The sequence below is a fragment of the Zeus faber genome (assembly GCF_960531495.2).
Source record: "Zeus faber genome assembly, chromosome: 14".
NCBI classification, from domain to species: Eukaryota; Metazoa; Chordata; class Actinopteri; order Zeiformes; family Zeidae; genus Zeus; species Zeus faber.
Window position 1 is genome coordinate 6,768,802 of NC_137200.1, and position 16,497 is coordinate 6,785,298.

General features: G+C 42.1%; 1 protein-coding gene across 3 annotated transcripts; it reads right to left on the minus strand.

Moving 5' to 3' along the window:
- Positions 1-203: 203 nt before the first annotated feature.
- Positions 204-14,701, minus strand: vdac1 (voltage-dependent anion channel 1). Of its 3 annotated transcripts, none has more exons than XM_080013983.1 (9): positions 14,615-14,701; positions 11,666-11,735; positions 7,406-7,455; positions 6,586-6,738; positions 5,785-5,837; positions 5,031-5,258; positions 3,254-3,404; positions 1,779-1,836; positions 204-1,322 (listed from the first exon to the last, which is right to left on the minus strand). In XM_080013983.1, the coding sequence occupies exons 2-9, from the start codon at positions 11,730-11,732 to the stop codon at positions 1,231-1,233; spliced, it is 852 nt and encodes a 283-aa protein (XP_079870109.1). In that variant the 5' UTR covers positions 11,733-11,735; positions 14,615-14,701; the 3' UTR covers positions 204-1,230. The 3 variants fall into 3 exon arrangements, with proteins under 3 accessions (XP_079870109.1, XP_079870111.1, XP_079870110.1); XM_080013985.1 differs by lacking the exon at positions 14,615-14,701 and adding an exon at positions 14,576-14,594; XM_080013984.1 differs by lacking the exon at positions 14,615-14,701 and adding an exon at positions 14,028-14,033.
- Positions 14,702-16,497: the final 1,796 nt, after the last annotated feature.

The following is a 16,497-nucleotide window of genomic DNA, read 5'->3' on the forward strand; positions in this document are numbered from 1 at the left end:
GCAAATAAACAATAAAGTTTATCAGTTTGAACATTAAATATCTTGTCTTTGTAGTGTATTCAATTGAATATAGGTTGAAAAGGATTTGCAAGTCATTGTATTCTGTTTTTATTTACATTTCACACAACGTCCCAACTTCATTGGAATTACGGTTTGTAGATAGATGCAAGTCATACCTCTAATAGTCAATCACACAACCAGAAACTGGTTCAGTTTGATCTTTATTTAACTCAGGGAGTGTGACAACACTGTCAAGTTCACTAGGCTCTGTTCAAATGACCATGATTGGAAGACTACCATCTCCTGTCCTTTATTTTCTCCCCTTCCACCGAGTTTCTATCGAAAGGGTGTTAGGGGTAAGAAGAGACAAGCTCCCTTCCCTTTTCCAGACCAGGAACAATTGACAAGCAATTATGGTTAAATTACGCAAGACCATTGGTAAAATAATATTGTCTTTGCATTATGCAACAAATGACATAATTCACAACCAATGCATAGCGACAAAAGACAAAGTGAGACAAAAAACACAGAATGTACACGACCGGTTGAAGTAGAGCTACAAACAGCTGCTTCCATCAAGGGCCACTAACCCTTCCTACTGTATTAAGACACACTTCCCTTGAAAAGAACAGAGAGAGAGAAGAGGAACACTCTCCAGCGTCCCAAGATTTATTTGACCGTTGGACGACGACAGAATGCTGCGGGCAGAGCGGCAATATGCCCAGCAACAGCACCATCTAGTGGTACAGATTGAAGCTGTACGCTAGCTGAATTAGGTCCACTGTGTTTCTGTGCCATCTGTTTAATATTACTTTTATCCCATTTATAGTAAAGGGGGGGGGGGAGTAATAAATGTTAAAAGCGTTTTGCATGGTGGTAGTGGAATGAAAAATTGGTCGCAGCAAGATGAACTACAGGCACGCATGTCAAAATCCTAACTTTTTCATGTTAACTTCAGTTACAATTTTGTCTGGGTCCCATTTGTTCAAATATATTACACATATGTTCCTTTTAGCTGGGCCGAGAAGATCGCCAATTCAGACGATTTGACCTGAGCAACGCTGCCGTGATTCACCTTGAGCATATCTAGGGAGTAGAAGGGGGATCGTGAGGGCTAGCTATTTTGTAACAGGAATTGGGAGGTTCATTTCATGGTGGGTCGGTGGTAAATGTGTGTGTGTGTGTGTGTGTAGGGGCGGGGGAGAGAGAAACAGGCTCTTCTTTCTCTTCTTATGCCTGGAACTCGAGGCCGAGGCCGAGCTTGTGGCCCCCGGCGTTGATGTTCTTCCCGTCGAGCAGAGCGGAGAGGGTCAGCTTTATGCCTGCGGCGACACGTCAACACAAGTCAGGAAGCACAGGGAGAATTTCAGTCGCCATCGAGATAAAAAAAAAAAAAGAACTCAAACTATTGTATCTCAGTGATCAAGGAAATGGTCCGTTTTTGTTTAATAATAGTGTCAGATATTTTAGATGACATTTGTTAAAATGCATTCCCTCAAATGGACTTATTAAGAATGAATTCTAACGTTATAATTTAAGTTCCCTTACATTTTTCAATATAAATTCCTTTTTAAGTTTTAACCAAGGTAATCCAAACGACAAACAGTTTTGCCACTGAGAAAATATGTAAAAAAATAATAATAATCTTGTTGAATCATAACATCATAATTTAAAGGCCAATTCATTCAATTTCTTCAAGTTTGAACCAAATTTTAGTCCAATAAACAACTTTGTCTTCTAGCAAAGAAAAAAATGTAAAAAAATAATAGAACTCTCACCTGGTTTCAGAGTCTGCGTGTAGCCCAGACCCACAAGACTGGAGTTGTTCACCTTGGCCTGCACGGAACCAAAAGATACAAAAGATTATTTCACAAGTTAATAAAGTAATTACCTCAAATAAATTCATTCATTTATGAACTTGACGTCATTCATGCCTAGGCAATAGAAATGTCAATACTTAAAAAACGGACGTCAGTACTTAAAAAACGGATGTCAGTATTTAAGCTTCACTGTTTATCATATAAGAAGGACCGTGTATTTCATTTTGGACATGAACTTCTTTTTTTTTTTTAATCTTTTTTTTTTTTATTGTTTTTCTGTTCATTTTAGGTTACTTTGTTGTTTATTTATCATTAGTTTCAGTGTATATTGCCATGTTTCTATTGTGTACACTGCTATGCACTAATTGCTATGTTAATTGTATATATTTGTTTGTATTTTTTTACCATTTTGATGTGAGCAGTTGAGACACTGCAATTTCCTTCTGGGTATAAATAAAGTATCCAGTATCGATCTAATATGTAAAATATTTGATACTACAAAAAATATGGTTGCAAAAATATGGTTGCTAACCCTGTATTATTTTTGGACGTGACTTTTCTTTTTTGTTTTTATTGTTTCTCTGTTATCTTTGATAAATGTTGTTTATCATTAGGTTTAGTGTATATTGGTAGATTTGTTTTTTTTATTGGGTACAGTTAACTCTACTTGTAATTGTCTATTTTTAATATATTGCCATTTTCTTTTTACACATTTTTATTTTATATCTTTATTATTTTGCCTTATTGTGTTGATGTGAGTTGCAATTTCCCTTCGGGGATTATTAAAGTACCTACCTCTCTATCCATCAATCTATTACAGAACGTAAAACACATGGCGAAATTAAGGGTAGGATGGTATTCCACAGAAAATATTAGCATCATTTTGAAATTTTAGTGGCACATGTATCAGCTCAAGTTGCGGCAGGATTGACAGCCGTGTGGAGGGAAGGATGAGCGCTGGCTTCCATTCCACCGCAGCTCACGTCCAGTGCAATTAGCGACGCTAAGTGCTTCAGTTAAGCAACACTCGTGTCCATGTTCTACTGCATAAACTCCCACTTGGTTTCCTTAGAGAATCCACCCAACGGATTCAAGCTGGGAAGAAAATCTTAATTCTACCGCTTCTCACCAAGTCCACCCCCCCCCCCCCCCAAAGTGAGAATATTTACCTTTTTTATTAAATGCAATTTGTATATCTACTTTTATTAGCTTATTCTTACCATGTTTTAAATGTATATCATTATTGTATTATTCTACTCTGTAGATTCTACTCTTTTTTTTTTTTTTTTTTTTTTTTTTAATGTAAAGCACTTTGTATGAAAGGTGCTATACAAATATATCTTCCTCTACTTCTTCCTCTTTCATTCTCTAAATCTGCCCGGACTGGACGAGGGAGTCACTCTTGTCGGATTAGGCCAGACTACGCCACTCACAGAGAAGGCTGCGTCGGTGTCAATCTGGTACTTGGCAGCGATGCCAAAGCGGGTGTTGCTGTTTCCGGCGGTCCAGGCCAGGTTGACCGCCGTCTCCAGCTGGTCGTTCACCTTCTGGTAGATGGAGCCGCCAAACTCGGTGCCGTCGTTTCTGCAGAGAAGCGCAGGAGCAGAATTGAACTAAACTTGACATGAATGTGACATCTGTATCTTTTAACTTGAACCTTAGTTTTCCATCATTGGGAGTTAAGTCCACACGAAATTCTGTCGATAAAAGATTCCTGATCACTTGGATGAAAAATAAGGTTTGTGTTTCAAAATACTGGCCTTTTCAAGTGTAAGTGTTTGATCAATAAAAGAGTATAAAAAAACAATAATAAAAAAGGTTTGAAAAACAACCACACTCCTGTAAAGCCACAGAACTACTGCATATCAGTCATAAGGAAATGGTCCATTTTTAGCTCAATGACCACAAGAGGACATCAAAATGCATTCCTTAAAATGGACTTCTTCAATAAACATTACATTTAGCAGACGCTTTTATCCAAAGCGACTTACACTTATTCAAACACTGACGGATGCAGCCATCAGGAGCAATCAGGGGTTAAGTGTCTTGCTCAAGGACACTACAGCATGCTAGCAGGATCAAATCAGCAACCTTTAGATTACTAGCATTTACCTACCGTTAAATAATTTAAAAAATAATTTAAAAAGCCATGAAGGCTTCAAAGAAAAATAAAAGGTCAGTGTCTGCATGAATTTGAAGTTCCAAAAGGTGTTTTTGTGTTTTTCTTCCCAAGGTAGATTTAGTTAATTTTCATAAGAAAAATCACATATTCATAGCATACTGGTCCTGGGTCAAAATTGCAATTTTGTTAATGAAGCAAACACCTGACTTGGAATCCAGCGTATTAGTTGCCAAACTACTTTAAACTTCACCTGACCTGACACACACACCTTAGGTGTACACTGAAAGAGACAGGCCTGGCCAGGTGACAACTCTCCCTGTTTCTATCACTCACTACCTCTTTCCCTCATTGGCATTATGCTAAATCTCATCACCCGGGGCAAAAATAACCAGCATGCAGTCGGTCAGGCGAGGACGAGATAATAAAGCTGGGAAGCTTCTGTCTGTCTGGGCCCAGTTTGTTTTCACTGCGGCCAAGGCTCAGCTGGGGTCTGGCTAAGCCTGGGATTTGGGTTCAAGGCCCCACAAGGGATGTTCTTTACGAACAGAAAGTGTGCAAAGAACCCGCAACACACTGTTCATTTATTCACATTGATATTATGTAAGGACAGAATAACTATGTGACTAAATGTACGGGGATTAGTTTGGATGGTATCAAAAATTTAGGCTGTCCTTTGATTTCTCTGTAGTACATTATTCTTTTATATTAATATGAACTAAGATTTCTCCCTCTCTCTGTGTACACAGAGCTGAGATATCGACAGGCTGCATGCTAAATGTGTAAGCTTGATGCATGACAACAGAGGGGTTCAACTAGCCAAGCTTATTATGAACGAATTCCAACATTTCAAAGGCTGAGTTATTGAAGTCTCTTGTTATCTTGCTATTAAAACTAGATAGAAGTTATTTTAAATGCAACTACTAGCCCAACCTACAGTATTCCTTTAAATGTTCTATGCACATGTTTCTCACAACTGCAAAACTCCCATCTGCTAATGGTTTGCATTAAGCATTTAGGACTTTAATCCTGGATGTGCCCAAGCTGTCTTGTACAACTTCTACCCATTTCCTCCTGCTGCGCGGGCTTACACATTTGTGTGGAGCTGGAACTCGTCGGTCTTGTATCCCACGGCGAAGTTGCTCTGGGTGATCCGGTTCCTGCCGGCCTCAAAGGTCATCTGGTAGCCAGCGAGCCAGCCCTCAAAGCCTACCACCGCTGCGCCGTGAATAGCCGTGCCGTTGATGTCGTAGTTCACGTCGCAGCCGAGGTTGATGTGGTCACGCTTGTATGCTGACTTGATCTTTCCACTCTTCTTACTGTTGGAGATCGGGAGGGAGGGTTTGGGGTTTTCAGAACCAGAAACATGATTGTTGACATGTCTCAAACTCAGACAAATGCCATAAATGATCAGAAAGAGGATAGTTTCAGAATCAGTTTTCACCGAGAGGAATTTAAACAATTACTTCCAAATTCGCAACACGGAATCTCGGGAGTCTCCTGCGTACGGACAAAAAAGTTGCACTTTTGAGTTTGTTTGTAGTTTTTCGAATGGACAGTCAATCACTTCACAAGTCACAAGTCACTTGGGTGACTTGATGTCGTTTTATTTCATGCCGATATGCATGTGTGCCTAAATAACTCTTCCTAGACAGTAATTCCAATCCAAGTCTTAATGGCCATTTCAATTCACATGGTCTATGGAAGAAATTGGATTTGTATCTCCACAACCTATACAACATATACAAGGCCAACGTTTCAGCTCTCAGCATCTTAAATTCACTCTACATTCCCTTCCCAAAACCGAAACATACCACGTTCAAAAGCACTGCCTGATGTTCTTACCCAGTGTTTGGCGAGAAAGAAGAGTCAAACGTCAGCTTCAGACCGTTAGCCAGCTGGAAAGTAAGAAGGAGAGAGTTGGACGGAGCGGGGCAGATATTGGACGACTTCAATTGTTCAGGACCAACAATCATTCACTAGGTGTGTACGTATGGTATGTACAGTAAGGCTGCACAATTAATTGTATATTCATCGCAATGTCGATATTGGCCTCCACAATTAATTGTCTGCTATCTGTGCCGTCTCAGCATCTGATTCACAAAAGATATTGTGCTAATATAATGCCAGCGCAGACGCCCATAACATTTTGCAGAGTGCAATTTGCCCTCGTTTTTCGTCTGATCGTAATACTCAATGTGTGACAAAGCAAATAATCCGTGCGGCAGCCCGCAGCAAGCTCTGTGGAGCGCGCACACACACACACACACACACACACACACACACACACACACACACACACACACACACACACACACACACACACACACACACACACACACACACACACACACACACACACACACACACACACACTGAATTTATGTGAATAAAGTCCTATTTTGAACCAAAGATTTGCACATTTGAGTTTATTTATAGGTTTATAAAATACATTATTATAGTGAGGGCAGTTTTCTGTTGAATTACAAAGAGCAAAAAAATAATTGTGTCTCCCAAATCGGATGAATAATCGTGATCACAATATTGAGCAAAATAATCGTGATTATCATTTAAGCCATAATAGTGCAGCCGTAATATACAGTATGTATTTATCCCTCTATCCATCCATCCGATGACCGCACCCACCTGGTCCTCCAGAATGATCTCAGTGCCCAGAGTGTTGTCGGTGTTCCACTTCTCCGTGAAAGTCAGGCCGTGCTCTGCGCACTTGTACTTGGTCTCCAGGGAGCCGGACACCTTGCTGGTCTCCGTGTTGGCCGAGCCCGTGCTGGTGAACTCCTACGGTAGGGAGGTGAGAGGCAAAGGGTGTAGTGGAGGAGTCAATGGAATCATGTTAGATGGTGCAATGAAATGGACCACAAGGAGAATCCTGGATAAGAATCCTGAAATTTTCTTTCAATTCATCAGAATTGGTTTATGAGGCTTGTTGCAGATGGATAATGGATATATTATGAATGAGATACTATTTTTATGCATCTGCCATATAGACAATTACAAAGGCATCTGCTCAGGTGTAAAACTAATCCACCTACATTTTAGTGAATAGCTGGTCAGTTTCATTAGATATACAGTCCTTTTTGAGGCAATTAATGTCAATCGGATGATATTAAGTCATTATTTAATAAGAACAAACAATTCAGAGCTACTGATAATATACTAATGTAATACGGTATACTCTACTCCAAGATAAGGAGATCGGTATCAGAAAAAAAACTATTGCTTTGGGAACCAGCATCAAATTCAAAATATTGGACGTTTTCAAACAACCTCTACTGACATGTCTTCTCACAGACATGTTATCGCTGTCAGTGGGTTCAGCAGAGGCTGGTTCTCCGCTAACAAGCCGCTCTGTTGTCCAGCGCTGTGAAATCAAGAGCCTCTTAAGGCCAAGAGTAGATCTCTGCCGCTTGGAGTGGCAGCTCTGATAATGTGATAACAGACTCACCAATCCATTCTCAGACTTTGTCTTCAAGTCCAGCTTGATGAGGCCAAAGCCTGGAAGAGACAAGATTATTATTATACATTTTTTTCCAAAGGTCAAAATAATATAAATATTTAATGGCAATGCAAATGACCTAGGCAGCCATTTTAAAAGGTGGGGCGAGATATAGATATATATTGTAGATAGATATATAAACCCTATCCTATTCATTTATTTTTTGCTAATCCAATTTTTCCACATCATGGCGTGCAGGGTGTATTGCCTTGCCATTGTTTCAGCGAGAGTATGATTCTTGTCAGATGTGAGGAATGGCCTTGTGAAGCTCATAACACCGTTCCTCCTCCATCCTGCATTCTATCCATCAACCATTGATTCAACCATCCATACCTGTATTGTATTGCTGTGCCCTAATTCTACTCATCTACCTTTGTTTTCTGGCCATCCAACAACAGCAATTTATCACTCCCTCTTCTTTCTAATTTTATTTTTTATTTTTTTAAGAAATCACCTAATAATCCATTATTCTGTCCACATGTCTGCCTGTTCACTCACTCATCAGTTTAACCATCCATCCTGTTAAAACGATGCGTTTGCACTTCATGCCTGCTGCACAACTGACTTCAGTCAAAAAGCATGATATTAGGGCGGCGGTGATGTTGAGGTGTCCTTGAGCCGAACACCCAACCCTTAATCGCTCCGGATGGCCTGCTGCCATCAATGTGTTATTGTGTGAGTGGGTGAATAACAAGTATCCACTGTAAAAAGGCCTTTGAGTGTCTGCAGTGACTGAAAAAGTGCACCAATGCAGTCCATTGGCGACCGCTGCTCCGAGGGAGAGCAGCAAATAGTCAAAATCTGGACATAATCTGGCTTTCCAATGTACCGATGCCTTCAATATTTTCCCCAGCAATGGCAGAATTATAAGACAGCCTTAAACGACAAGGGACATTGTGTGTCCTCTAATAGAAAACACGGTTTATAAACTGGGTGGCGACACACCAGCGGAGGAGCCCGACCAACAAGACCAGGGGTATAATTCCAATTCAACAAGGTCCAGTTAGAGAAAACTTTCGTCAAGCAAAGGTCCGGAACATCATAATGTCTAACTGACTTTGTGATTCAGTGCCATATTGAAGTAGCCTGGCAGCTGTATCAACGTCTGTATGTAGTCAACAACTGACTGTCAAATCAAATAAAGCACAATTCAATAATATTTAAACAATATTTCTTATCAGCTTTCACATTGAACTAGAGGGATTATAAATATTAAGTACTCTAATATTAAATAAATATTCTTCTCATTTTCAACTAAAATAAGGGCCCTTTTTTGTTAACTCCAATTTCACATCTAAACTAATCTAACTAACTTATCTAAAATTTTTAAATAACCAATCCTAACAGTTGAACAGCTGGAACACTTTTCTCTTTCTTTCCCTCATATATATATATATATATATATATATATATATATATATATATATATATATATATATATCATACTCCACCACTTTCTCTTGTTCAGTGAGAAAAATGAGTTTTAGTTTGGTCTGCCAGGATTTTTAATCTGGGCTGAATTGGTGTCAGGGCCATTCTCATGCACATTTGTAGGTGCTCATTGGTGAGCCTGGAACGATATTTGGTTTTAATAATGTTCATTGTGGAGAAAGCTGCCTCACAGCTGTATGTGGAGCTGAACATGGTCAATGTGTACATGATTATTTTTCTCAGACCTGGGAAAGTTCCTCCAAAATAATCTTTTCAGGGCCACATTGGACTGGAGATCAACCAGTTGCATTTGGAGAGGCCCAGCGTTTGCTCACTTGAAGTGCTGAGTGACTTCCTTTGAGAACCCCCTGATATCCTTGAAGAGGAATGGGTTCTGAATAAACACGGTGAGCTGCTGTCCAAGGCTGAAGCTGTAAACACATTTGCTGCAGTTTACAATCAGCTTGTCAACAAAGTCTACAAAAGAAGATACCACTTTCTCACCCTGAACCTGTTCCTGCACTGTTCAGAAGAGTGCACAGTCTTCCTTGAACGCCTCGAGTTTCCTCTGGAAGGAGCGAATGGCTGTTATCAGGTCACAAACTGAATTGTCCTAGCACTGTAGCTTTAAATTAAGTTAATTCAGGTGTGAAGTGAGATCAACCAAAAAAAGCCACAATATCTATTCTTCTCATCTTCTAAAAAGAGAGGACATGGTGTTGCCTTTTGGCTCTTCAGCTGTGCCAAGGAAGCTGCGATTTCCCTTCGGATTGGCCCAAAGCGCTCCAACACCTTGCCTTTGCAGAGCAATCTGACATTGTTGTGCAGCAGAAGGTCATCAGCATTTGCGTCAACTTCTTTGAGGAATTCCCTGAGCGTGCGATGTTGATGGGAAGAGGACGCCCTGAGAAAGTTTATCATTCTCATCACTTCAGAAAGTCAGGCCGTGCTCTGACGGGGTGGAGCAAAGTACCGATCGATGAATAACGCAATGATAAGAGATGAGCTCAGGATTGCCCCCTTTCATTCTTGCCGCAGCTCCTTCCTCTCTCTCTACCATGGCAGGGGCTCCATCTGTGGTTGTTGAAACCTCCTGTTTCGGCTCTATTGCCCTGTTTGCTAGCATCTCCTTTATGGCCAGGTAGATGTGCTCTCCTCTTGTACTGGTCAGAAGGGGTGTAACGCTTAACAGGTCTTCACAGAACTCGTTTTCTCCTTGTGGAAGAACCTTCCACAAACTAACAGCTGAGCATCGTCAGACACATCAGTGGACTCATCTACAACTAAGCCTATGCATGGAGCCTTATGTATTGCTTCATCCAGTCATGTGAGCACATCCTGGGTTAAAATTTCAGCTTTCTTTGTGGCTGATGATGCTGACATAGGTATTTGCTTGATTTGTTCCCAACACTCTTCTTTTTGTTTTCCCACGAATAAGGTTTCAGCTACCGCACTCGTGCACTCCTTGACAACCTCTCCGTCAGTACATTTTTTTTTACGTTGACCAAAAACCCAAGCAACGTTTAGGGAACATTTATAAGCACATTGTTGGGCAGTGAATGAATGTGATAGGATTTTGTCCTCTTTCATTCTGTCCTAGGATTTTGGTGGATCCATCATATTGGGCTTTTAGATCGCTTATTTTCTGTGCTCTCAGTTGGGATTTGAGCGGATGTGTTTGTTCAAAAGATCTGTGCTTCGTCTTTTAGCTTCACGTTGCTGCTTTGAATAATCACCACGGTGTCAGAGCATATGAGACACTGGTTTTGAACTGCCCGTGGGAAGAATGAACATGTAACAATCTGTCCATTATTGATTAAAAAAAGTTCTCGCTGCCTACTTCTCTCTTTTTATAGCACGCCATGTGAAATGACTTCTCCCTGACTGACTTAGATCTCTCACTGCGTGACTCTCCTCTCTCGTCTCGTCTCTCGACTGTGTGTGACAGTGAGACGCTTGTCGGAATGAGCAGATTTGATTGGCTGAGTAACATCATGTGAGATGATTTACAACACATGCAATTGGTCTGTGACGTTCCTGGACCACTCCTCCAGTACTGTAAAGGCAATAAAGGCAATAAAGGCAATTTACTTAGCACTACCTAGCAGTATTTATTGTTACACGAATGTCTCTGTTGCAATGTAGCTTGAATGTTATTCTCCCTTGTAAGTCGCTTTGGATAAAAGCGTCTGCTAAATGACTTAATGTAAATGTAAATAAAAGTTGTGCCGATTAAAATAGAAACGCTCCGTCAAAATGTTTTAATTCTCAGTAATTTATGGGATATAGATCTAGGTCCGGAGAGGATGGCGTCTGGGCCCGGATACGGACCGCGGTCAGCCGATTAGTGACCTCTGAACTAGACTCATGTATGAATGAGGGTAGGACATGTAACTGAATTAGTCCACGCAGAGCTGTACAAGTTCTCATAAAGAAACTTTACCCAGGGTGGGGAGTGTGAAAAATTGAACAAGAACTGAATTGTGTAAAATAAATATATGTATTTTTTTATTTTTGTTTTATCTGACATTACACTTTTACTTTAAAGAGCATTACAATTAAAGTGGTTGCAAAAAAGGGCCTCAACTATTACCTTCAAAGTGATGAAATGATTCCGCACAAAAATATGGGCTGAGGCCATATTTCTAACACTGCAAAAACTTTCACTAACACCTGTGTAAACTTCCTGGGTAGTTACTCCACATAGGTCCACAATTCTTTTTTTTTACCAGAGTAGATGTTGATTAAATGAGGTGAATTTAGCTCTTTTGTGCTCACCATATCCCTTGGTGAAAACGTCCTTGGCGGACTTTCCAAGGTCAACGTAGGTTGGTGGTACTGCCATTATCTGCAGACGGAGGAGAGGTGAGAGGGGAGTCAGGGTGACATTAGGAAACCAGTAAGGAACACAGAGATCTCCCATTAGGAAAAGCAGGGCTGCTGTAAATGTAAGGACCCAGAGGAAGATCCTTTCATAGCAGAGCTTTCAGACAGACAGACCAGACAATGACACAGCAGCTGGGGGAGGAAAAAAAAAAAAAAAAAAAAAAAGGGAGGGGGCGCTGTAGCCATAGCAACAGCACAGAGTGACAGATCCAGAGAGACACTCTGGGAACAGGGAAGTGCTGAACGAAGGAGGGAAAGGATCTAAAGATCATCAATAGATGGTTCGGCAATAAAGGTTCAGTATCTGAGAAAGGGACGCGCGCACACACACACACACAAACAAAATTGTATTACATTATGATTTTGATGTCACAGGTTCTCAATGATCGCGTTTTTCTTCTTACAGGTACTCCACAAGCACATCAGCGCAAAAGGGGCTATTTTCAAGGTATTCTGGTACTGAAATTTGATGTCAAAAGTCACACACTTCAAGCACCTCAAGCACCTGGTGAGAACCCAGTTAAATTCAACCCAACCTAATCCAAATTCTATTCTTTGCAACATGACTTGTATTGGTTTAAAATTTCCCTGAAATTTGAATGGACTTATACAATTACGTAATCAAATTTTATAAAATGATCGCAGTCAGTGCAGACAATCATGATCAGGTGATTACGTAGTGACTGACAGCTAAAGCATTCAAATCATATTGGCACTGGTATGTGAATAGCTTAAAACTCTGTAGTCGCTATAATTTTACTGGTTTACAGGAGAGGTGTGATGAAGGTGCAGACAGGGTTGGGGCCTACTCCAACCTAAAAGAACTGAATGTTCCTGAATGAGCACTTTTCAATTTGACTGTACTAATGTACACAACGCATTTCTTGCTCCATTAAAAATAGGTCTATGTTTAATTTCAGATAGATTTCAACTGTAAAACCTTATCAAGACCACACTTTAAACGATTGTTTTTCTGCATGTACCAACTGATACAGCGGGAATTCCAACCATGTGACAAGACCATAGCATTACCCAAATCAAAAATAAAAATAAAAAAATCCTTGGAGAGACATGCATTCATGGATATCAGGTATTTTCTACTGTGCACCGAAGATAAGTGTGTTTCTGTAAGCAGAGGAAATGTCACCATGTATGAAAAGAAAACGTTTTCCACACAAAGGGAGTCTTTTAAACACTTAAACTGTACTCAAAACGTACTGGAGTTGAGAAAGGGAATGGTCAAACAATGGCCTCAGCGAAATGCCTTAATCTCCAATATTTCATAAATATCTCCTCTTATGATGTGCATGGATTGCATAATAAACTCAGATGCCTTTCCTTTCACAATTACACTGGAAACTTTTCTTTCAGTGTATTACTCATAAAACATTCCTCTATGGTCCAATCACATCTACTCAACTTTTCAGTTATGAATCAATAGAGGAGTTCACCTAATAACTTGTGTACACAACTATATCCCCAAACAAGGCAAACACCTTAACCACACTTCTACAGTGTGAATGAACATTTTAAGGCCCTAAGCTTCCTAATGCTAGCTCAGGCTCATTCTTCAAAGTTGCAGTCGCCTACAGGAGCCTGTGTGGCTTTAATGGAACCAGCAGGGCCGGCCCGACACTCATAAAGGAAGCATTTGGGCGGGAGGCGGGGCATTAGACATTGGTAGTGTGTGCCAACAGGGACATACCCCACTCACACAACTTGTCTCTCCACGCCCGCAACCCATCAACCCACAGAACTGAGGGATCGGAATCAATTATCATATTGCCACATGCCATTGAGCAACATGGCTAGTGGTGGTGGAGAAAGTACTCAGCGCTTTACTCATAGTAAAAGTAAAATATCCCGATGCAAAACGACTCTAGTAAAAGTACAATTTCTACTCAAGTAAATGTATGCAAGTATATCTATTGGATGTATTAATAAATGTTAAGAATTAAGAGTAAAGTTACTTGTCATATCCAGCGCCCTGACATAACAAGAGCCTAAAATACTTACTCTCACCGTTTGCTCATGCAGATGGCGATAAGAATTTACACAAACAAACAATGTAGGTGGTGTACAGGGATATGGGCCCACTGTAAAACAGCACTTCGATAGATCAGTCAAGTGTTATCTTATCTGCATGAGTTTGCCCAATGTATGAGCTGTTTAACACAATTAAGACCACTATAAAGTCCACCATGGCACTAGAGCTGCATTTTGAACCATTTTAAACTTTAGAACCATCATTCACCTTCAATAACCCTTGGTATGCAGCAGAGGCTGGTCGTGACTGCAAAACCAAACCTGAAACCAACCCGAACCCGTAGGACTTGGCCGGCGAGGTTTGGTCGGGCATCTTCTCCGTCGTCCTGGCAACCAAGCTCACCTTGCATGCCAGGTCGGTTCGAAACCCCCCGAAACAGAGCCCCGAGCATCGGGACGGGTCAAGGTGGCAGCCCGCTGCAGCATCCCCTAGCCTTAGCCCGCTACGGATTAACGTTAGCCCGCTAGCGCGACTCGGCGTCCGGAGCAAGCCCGAGGCCTTATCTTTACAAGCGGATTTGATCTGAGGAAGGAGAACGAGTTTGACCGAATAACCGCTGTTTTAAGCCCGCGCGGAGGGCTTGGGAGTTAGCTTCCGCGCTAACGCCATTAGCCGCAGGCCGTGGAGCATCTCCCGTCTCCCCTCCCTCCTCTCCCATCGCCGGCATCCCGGTCGAAGAGAGAGGCTTCCCCCCGCGGTGCCTCCACCCCCCCCCCCCCCCCCCAAAAAAAAAAACCCCACGCCGGTAGACATACAGCAGGTGTCGGCGGACCGCGGCCTCCGCCCGCACGTACCTGTCAGCGGTTGCCAGTCCTGCGAGAGAAGGGTCCGTCCGCTGCGCAGGGAGGGGTGAAGGTGGCGCTGTGACGTCACGCGCGCTTTGGAGGAAGCGTCGCCGGCGCAGTCGCCGCGTCGGCGACGCCCCCTGAGGCGTCTCCCCTCACGCATGCGCAATGCGCCCAAGCCTTTCCGCACGCCGCCCTTCTCCCCCGCGGCGACGTCGGCAGCCTCAGCGGGGTCCGGCTGCACACGAGCATCCATACTGCCTCCTACTCCATCAGTGTTCATGCATTGTGTTTTGTACGCGTTTAACACACTTTTTCCATGCTACTCGTCTGTATATTCCGTGTATATTCGGATTCTGGTTCTGACTGACACCTACCCCTTAGCAGGGAACAGTATTGCAGTGAAGGAGTGCAGCGTCACCTTTCAGATTCCCCCATCTCAACGTCCTTCTACTTACTGGAATCGCACCTCCCTATATGTCACACTCCTCGTCGTGTCCCAAAACGAGCCCCGGGGTGTTTTTAAATGTCCCCACCGTTCTCTGTAAGAGCGGTGGGACACGGCAGCTTTTACTCACTGTGCCCCAACGTTGTGGAACACAAAATATCAGAGGAGCAGTGCTCTCTGGACAAATTTAAAAAGCAACCGAAAAATGTTAACTCCCGCATTTCATTAGTATGACTGTGTTCTTCTTACCATTTGGTTTTTATTGGGGGGCCGGCCCGAGGGGCAGGACCCCTATTATTTTTGTTCAAAACAAAATGGTGGTCGAAGTGTCTGGCGCACAGAAACCGTAGAACCCACGGACAAGAATGATAGATAGTTGTATCCGGGGCAGACCAGGGGCGCCGTCGTCCAGAGGCGCTCCCGTCTGATCGACATCAGGCTGGATTTGTGGAGGGAGTTAGTTTAAAAACGTGTTTGTTTTTTTTCCCCACCCCTGTTAAGGTCACGAGAAAACATTGCAGACTACTGATTAGTCACAGATGGTCACTGTGTCATTGCCTCACTGCCTTATCATTGCGCGACACGGCGCGCGCAGACGCAGCGGCTCGGTCCTCCCAGTTCACACCAGTGTTTTTGTCATTTTGTGTGTGTGAAGTGTACTAGTTCAAGAATTTGGTGCACATATACACTATGAACGGGCTGAACTGAAAGAAAGCAAAGCGAGGTAAGAGAGCCGGCCTACGAGCGAGGCTACGGGTTTCCCTGTACAGACAAGACCTGCCGACGCCGACTTACTTTGCACGACATGGATAGCTGTGTGACAATCCTTACAGTGACTTGGCTGACAGCACTAACGCCGATGCAGCTATGGCGCTAGTGGGCGGCTCTGTTTGCCGAGTAGACAGGACTGCAATTCCGGTAAGAGTAATGGTGAAGGAGTGTGCATATATTTGCCTTTGTAATGGCTGGTGTACAGCTACGGACATTGTTGGAACACACTGTTCCTCAGAAATATAATACATTGCTCTGAAACGCAGACCTTCCTTTACCACATCTCACTGGAGATGAATTTGTTTGAAAAAGGAGAAATTTAACTGCCTTGCTAAACACACGTTTGGCAAGGCGGTTACATACATTTGTATAAGTCCTTAGATATTAGGCTAAATTCCGAATTTACGGTAGTCTGAAATAAACATATTTCATGGTCAAAGCCATTGCCATTATAACATAAGGGTGTATTCCATGACAGACAATTAATTGAGTTATTTGTCATCTTGAATTGTAGTTTGTTATAACATTAACCTGAATAAATTCTTCAGTATTGTAAATATGGCTTGTACATCGCTTCGTCACACACGTCACACCTGGACCCTGTGCATTGCTGCATGCAGCTATATTTTGGTTTTGTTTGGTTTTTGTTGCTTTTGTTTGTTTGTTTTCTCCT

Excerpts from the sequence above, each read along its gene's own strand:
- vdac1 (XM_080013983.1), bottom strand. The coding sequence starts at position 11,732 with ATGGCAGTACCACCAACCTACGTTGACCTTGGAAAGTCCGCCAAGGAC. Across the intron at positions 5,838-6,585 it reads AGATCATTCTGGAGGACCAG|CTGGCTAACGGTCTGAAGCT; the intron begins GTGGGTGCGGTC and ends CTTACTTTCCAG. Across the intron at positions 3,405-5,030 it reads TTCCAGCTCCACACAAATGT|AAACGACGGCACCGAGTTTG; the intron begins GTAAGCCCGCGC and ends GCTTCTCTGCAG.